This window comes from Triticum aestivum, chromosome 1B (genome assembly GCF_018294505.1).
Source record: "Triticum aestivum cultivar Chinese Spring chromosome 1B, IWGSC CS RefSeq v2.1, whole genome shotgun sequence".
In the NCBI taxonomy this organism is placed as follows: domain Eukaryota; kingdom Viridiplantae; phylum Streptophyta; class Magnoliopsida; order Poales; family Poaceae; genus Triticum; species Triticum aestivum.
The window spans coordinates 135,654,286-135,661,311 of NC_057795.1; the positions used below are offsets into that span (position 1 = coordinate 135,654,286).

At 45.2% G+C, this 7,026-nt stretch overlaps 1 protein-coding gene across 1 annotated transcript; it reads right to left on the reverse strand.

Annotated features, from left to right (window-relative positions):
• Positions 1 to 3,450: 3,450 nt before the first annotated feature.
• On the reverse strand, positions 3,451 to 5,160 carry LOC123111998 (uncharacterized). The gene is made up of 2 exons (XM_044532896.1): positions 3,908 to 5,160; positions 3,451 to 3,722 (listed from the first exon to the last, which is right to left on the reverse strand). The coding sequence occupies exon 1, from the start codon at positions 5,070 to 5,072 to the stop codon at positions 3,912 to 3,914; it is 1,161 nt and encodes a 386-aa protein (XP_044388831.1). The 5' UTR covers positions 5,073 to 5,160; the 3' UTR covers positions 3,451 to 3,722; positions 3,908 to 3,911.
• Between the last annotated feature and the right edge of the window lie 1,866 nt (positions 5,161 to 7,026).

Below are 7,026 nucleotides of genomic sequence, written 5' to 3' on the forward strand. Positions count from 1 at the left end.
CGGTGCGGGTACGGGATGGGGCGGTGGCGCAGCTGGGCCGGCTGGGCCTTCGGCCCGGTCGCTCTGAACATTAAAAAAAATTCCGCTGAAACTTAAATAAATCCTAGAAAATAAAATAAATTTCTAAAAATGACAAAACAAATTTTCACTGTCTAAATAAAATATTTAGAACGAGATGAACATTTTCTTGGCCCTAAAATGCAATTTTGAAAAACATGCATTTTCCTAAATTCAAATAAAAATAGCGATAAACTCCGAAATAAAATCTTCTTTGATTTTATTATTAAATCATCAACATTTCTTTATTTTGGGAAAGTCATTTTATTCCCTCTCTTTTATTTTTATATAAGAAATATTCGAAGATAAAAATAATTAAAATCAAATGATCCCTTTTCTAAATTTGAGAAAAACTCAAATAAGAAAATAACGAAATTTCCAACTCTCTCTGCGGGTCCTTGAGTTGCGTGAAATTTCTAGGATCAAACCAAAATGCAATAAAATATGATATGCAATGATGATCTAATGTATAACATTCCAAATTGAAAATTCGGGATGTTACACAATGAGTGTCAAATAGGAGGTCCCTCGAACCCTCGACATATGCCCAGCCTAAAAACCCTGCCCAAGGGGCCTTCCCAAACCTCTCATTTGTTTGGATTGCTCTAGGTTGTCCCAACCCAACCCATACGACAATGTCGTCCAGACATGTCCACCACATAGGACCCCGCAAACCGACATTACCATACTCCCACCAAATCGACCTGCAAGTTGTTCTTCTCATGTGTATTGTCCATCATGCGCCTTCCCAGTCATGCAGTACCCGGAGCACTGCCACGTCCCCGAACTTGTTCGTCGTCCTGGATCGTACCCCCACTTGGAGCACCACCCCCGAGCACAGACGCGGCACCAGAGGCCACCCTGGTACGTCCTAGTCCTCATGGATGCTGCCACTGTTGTGGAATGTAGCACAAAAAAATCTATTGCACGTACTTACACACCCAGGAACACTATGAAGATGCTAGAGATAGATCATAAATGCGGCGGAGAAGAGATGTTGGTGTAGACTTGTGGATTCCCGCAGCTAGGTTCAAACCTCCGAGCCATGAGAATTTATCACATTCAAGAATCGAAGCTATGATCCATCTACCGATATCCATGCCAAGGAATCACTGATCCAGCATAGCTCGTTGTTTAGGACGAAGAAATGCCATGGACTAGGAGGTGTGGCAATCTTGCGGCGATGGTGGAAACTTGCAAACATAGAGATGGAGAGGGCGCCGCCAGGAATTCAGATGGAATTGAGTGGTTGCCCCCTCCGCTATATATATATATATATATATATATATATAGGCGCATGTGCGCAGGGACTCCCTCTCCCATAGGGTGGGCCGCACCTGGGAGAGATGTGCCCCAAACCCTAGCCGCCGCCCCCTTTGCCTTGGCCCCTAAGGCATGTGGGGTGCACCACACTAATGGGCCCTTGATGACCCATAAGTATAGGGAATCAATCGTAGCCTTTTCGATAAGTAAGAGTTAGAACCCAACGAGAAGCAGAAGGAATTGACAAATAGTTTTCAGTAAAGTTTCATTATAAATGATGTAACGATAATTTAATAGGTTGTTGACAGCAAGATAATTCATAACAATATAAATATTAACTAAAACAATAGAGTACAGCAAGTGACCCAGTCCTATGTATGCTAAGGGCAAGCCGGTTGTGTTTCTTATAATAGCTAAAACGCTCTTAAGGAAACACGGAAATTTCGTCAAATTCCTTTCACCACGATTCATTAAGCTACCGTTTATTGATTTCACAAGTGTTGTGTGGGTGGACCGGAGGTAAGGTATTGTTTTTACTTGAGAAAAATATGTACTTATGATTGTACCCTCAATGCAAGCATCAGCCAATAAAAGAGAAGTAGTTAAGATAAATCTAACCATTGCATTAAACAATAGGATCCAAAACAGTCCCTCACAGAATGATTTCATAAACTGGGTTTTAGGTTTATACCACTCCCGCAACCCATCATCTACAACAAAATTCTACAATGTCTTCCCGTTGGCCCTTTTTATGGGTGAAGTATCATATAGTTGAAGTTCACATAACATCACTAGAGAAGAACAACACAACATATCATCACAGTATTAAACAGTATTCAACTTCAAATGATTACTAGCAACAAGAATTCTCCCATGTCCTCAAGAACTAATGAATCTACTCACAAGACATCATATGGATCATGATCAGTGGGTATAAATATATAATGAACAATCTGATTATAACAATCTTTCACTGATAAATGTCCTATGCATCAACTACAAGGTATAATCAACACAAGCAAGTTACCGTACATGTTCTATTGGGCAAAATGAAGACCTAGAAACCCATGCCCGACTTATAAACCCATCCGAAGGGAGTATTAGTGATTCAAGATCCGTGTCCCAATTAATTCTTCATTGATGAGACATTACTGATGACGAAAAATTATTATATGCATTATCAACAAAACCTCCAACCCAGATATACATAATGATGGCAGAACAGAACACACCCTGACACCACCTATAATTACTCACACTCATCATTTTAATGGATGCATACATAAATAAGGATAATGCGTGTCTCTGCGAAATCAGTGTATGTGTCAACAAAACCTCCAAGCCAGATAAACTCAAGAAAAAAACCCAGACTAACCTGAGTCTGCCATCTCCATACACAGCATGTCTCAAAATTTCACAAGAGAAGAGAAAAGGCACTAACACCAATTGATAGAACAAATGATCCGGCTTCACCTTATAAAGGCACTCACTGGCATAGGCCAAGTTAGCTCTTCAGCTTCTTCCCTGTGAATGACCCTGGAGTTTGGATGCACAGTAAGACTGTCAAACAGGCATTTGCATCAGATCAACCACACTCAAAATCTGAACCAGAACTGAAGTCAGCCCAATATATGCAAACATGGTAGAAAGACAAGTACTCCCTCTGTAAACTAATATAAGAGTGTTTAGATCACTCGTTTAGATCACTAAAATAGTGATCTAAACGCTCTTATATTAGTTTACAGAGGGAGTACTCTATAACGTAACTCAGAAATCTCATTGCATTTTTACCTACAAAACCTTCAATCCAGATTAAGTGAATAAATAAACCTGGAACATGATACTGCTGTCTCCATCCATGGCGCAACTCAGAGAAGCGAAAAATAAATAAAAACGCACCAACACCAAACGACAGAACAATTATCAAACTTCACCATAATAACAACATTTGATGACAATAGGCCAAGTTCTTCAGTCTTCAGTTTCTTCATTGAGCATGGGATTGGAAGAAAAGTAAGACTATCCAGCATTCGCGCATCAGTATCAGAGGAGCCAGACTCCAAACCCCAGCCAGAAATTGACACGATATATAATGATCATACAAGCAAACATAAAAGCTCCGGTATAACATTCACAAAAGCATGCTAAATACTATATTCCGAAATTATAATCTCAGGCAATAGAGTGACCATACACATAATGCTGGCAGAACATAACACACCAACTAAGACTGCAAGCACAACTAATTACATGATATCAAGCTAAAACTGTAAACACGACTAGAGCAAGTTTGCGGCTATCATGTCTCAAGAATTCATATGGATGATCAAATGACATCCTTTTTCCAACATCAGCTCTGCCACAGAATCTAATCACCATAAGCTGAATGTAGCTTCACATTCCTGCAGAAAATTCAGGGCATTGAGACATATCAGAAGAATTCACCCAAGAAGCAAACAAAGAAAGTTTTGAATGGCGGAAGGTTAATTAAACTGTTTGGTTTAAACATTTCTTTATAACCAGTTAAGCACACCATCGTTGATCAAAACTTACAGGAGATATTTAGCATATTGTAACTGTGTATCACCTTATCAAGCACCTTCTTCAGTAGGGTTCAAGATCGCTGGCGGCCACGCTATCGTGTAAGGATATATCAGTGCAGACGGGCAACTCTCGTTCTCAGAGAGCTTCGTCATCTTCATAGTCTCAAGATGAATGCAGAACAGACAACTGCCATTGCGCAAGAACACAACACCCGCAGCCACCCCGATGACATCCAGTGTGAGATGGTAAAAGTGTTCCGAGCCAATCATCTCTGCAATCGCCCTGTGGAACCTCACCGACTTGTCCACCAGCGTCCACGCCAGGCCACCGGCGCCGTCGTCCTCGCCGACCCAAACCTCGATGCAGAAGCCACGCATGGTGAGCACATGGAGCCCACCGGCGCCGTCCTCCCCCTTCTCGATGACGTCGAAACTGAGCTCCCGCAGGAAAGGCGGGAGCGGCAGCACGGCGAGCTCCGTCGTCGCCGTGTTGAGCGCCAGCATGTGCTGTCCACCCACTAGCTTCCAGTACAGCGACCGGTTCGCTTGCATCGCCCGGGAGGCCGCGAGATTGGGCTGCTGCGCGAGGCCGCCCACGTCCGCCCACCGAAGCTCGGCGGAGGAGAGGAGGAAGGCGCGCAGCTCCGTGGTGTCGCCGACTCGGGAAATGCAGGCCGCCTGGAACACCGAATAGTCGCCGTCGTCGGGGACGAGGGCATACCCCACGGGGTGATCGCCGGGGAGCGCGGGGAGCGAGACCCACCGCCGGGCCAGCGGGTCGGCGACGGCGAGCTCCTGGGACGAGCGGCTGCGCAGAAGGAGGCGACCGTTGCGGCAGTCGAGGAGCTGCCACGGGGTGCCGGCGCCGGCGGCGCCCGGCCGGCCGCGGCGGGGGATGAAGGAGAGGGCGAAGTCGCCGCGCTCGGCGACCCGGCGCGTGGCGGCGGAGGGGGGAGCGGGAAGCAGGTGAGGGGCGCTGTTCCCGCGGCGCTCGCCGGGGAGGTGGAGGTGGCAGCCGAGGAGGAGCGGGCAGGTGAAGGGGTGGCGGCGGCGGAAGCGGCGGAGGAAGGCGGCGCTGCGGGCGGCGCGGAGGAAGGGGCGGCAGGCGAGCGCGGCGCGGAGGAGGTCGGCGGGGCCCGGGAGCAGGACGAAGACCTCCTGCAGCAGGTCGTCGCCGAGGACGTCGACGGTGGAGGCGGCCGGGGCCATGTGGCGTGACGCGCCTGGACGGACGGGGAAAGGGATGTTTCTTCCCCACTACGCGGTAGTTTCGGCCTTGGACCAGGTTGCTTGCCGATTGGCACTTTGGCAGCCTTGCAATACTCCATAACCGCTCAGGTCGATTCTAAAAAAAAAAAAGAAAGAAAACGCTCAGGTTTCATACGCCCAGTAATATTGCTTAATTATTTACTCCACCTATAGGCAACCCTCTGACGTGGGCGGCGTTTCGGTGCCAGATTGATCTGCAACCGGTCAGAAAAGAATCAAAACAAATACCGATAAATAAAACTAATTTTCCGTATGGTAGATAAATTGATGCTTGAGATCTGCTTTAGTTTTCAACTCATTTAAACATCTGAGCAGCTCTCCGCAAAAGAGACAAATCGAATCAGAGCAGTGCACGAATAAGTTGAAAATTGAAGCGGACCTCACGCATCAATTTACTACCACACAAAAAAAATGATTTTTTTTATTTTTTCAAGTTTTTTTTTGAATTTTCTTCGTCAGCGCGGGCGTGCATCTGAGCCTGGGCTCAAAAGTGTATTCTCGCCATGTGACCAGATTTATATTACTCTACAAGGGAAAGAGGTGAAGGGTTTGATTTGATTGGTTTGATGTCCCGGTATGGAAAAGTTGGCATCCCACACAATTCGGTTCGGATTGCTTTATTGCTTACAAAAATTAGGAAGGCGTATTATTGTGTTTCTTTGTGGCAGCAAAGCGATCGGCACCTAAAGTGTTTCACCAAACTTTGACTTGGGAGCAGGCAGTGACCAATCAGTGGTAACCAATCACCATCCTCTTGCCAAAGTTCCATATCACAATATTGTTGGCTGAACTTTTTTTATTGAAATTATGTCTGATTTATATTATATCCATAGAACATTGGATACAATTACATATAATTGGACCCACAGAAACGAAAATTACATTAACGAAGGGCAGACTATGACTATGACCATATGCTTCCAAATTCTTGCCAAAGCAGCAACTCAACTTTTCCTCGTTGCACGATCATAGCTCACGCAAATAATTGACAATACCAAAAAATCCAACCACCACATCACTTGCAAAGACAGGTAAAGAAACTAATCTCGTTGAATCGCCGCAATAGTAGACCACCACGCAGAAAAATCTCATAGAATCGTCGCAATAGTAGACCGCGACGTACGACGAAGATTGGCAATTACACCAGGCATACTGATCTAGGCATGCAGTCGCGCTAGTATAGCCAGACCAAGCCGACGACTTTGCTCCAAAGGCTCAAAGGAAGAGGTTATCGAAGAAGACAATGTTGCATCCACCGATGCACATGGAACCACGTCGACAGACAACACAGATAATCAGCCCATTATCCATGAATATCAGTGGAAAAAGACTCCAGGGCTCCTCAGCCATGCCGCACCAAGTGTCACGAGACAGGGGTGTCGGGTGACTTTTATTTGAAGTAGTACCGCCATCACCGTCAGAGCGCCGTCAACCCGACCCAAAAATCTACTACATAAATGATGAGAGAAGATGATCCGCTTCCGTCCACCTTATGGCACCTAAGCGATGGCCGGAGGCGCGGGGAGAGGGGGGTTTATTTTTTGGCAACTAGGGTTTCCCAAGGGATGATTGTATACACTTAATTTCGACAACGAAGAACTTTGGGTAAGTCTGTGATCCACAACACAAGTTACTTAGAGATGTGCGTACGAAAACAAAACACGTTCCCGCTTAAGTATTAGGGAGAAGTATCAAGTGGAAATGAAGGAAATATACCCTAGAGGCAATAATAAAGTTATTGTTTTATATTTCTTTATTCATGATAAAGGTTTATTATTCATGCTAGAATTGTATTGATCAGAAACCTTAAATACATGTGAATACATAAACAAACATAGTGTCCCTAGTAAGCCTCTACTAGACTAGCTCGTTGATCAAAGATGGTTAAGGTTTC

Bases quoted from the DNA above. Each gene is read 5' to 3' on its own strand.
- LOC123111998 (XM_044532896.1), bottom strand. From the start codon at position 5,072: ATGGCCCCGGCCGCCTCCACCGTCGACGTCCTCGGCGACGACCTGCTG.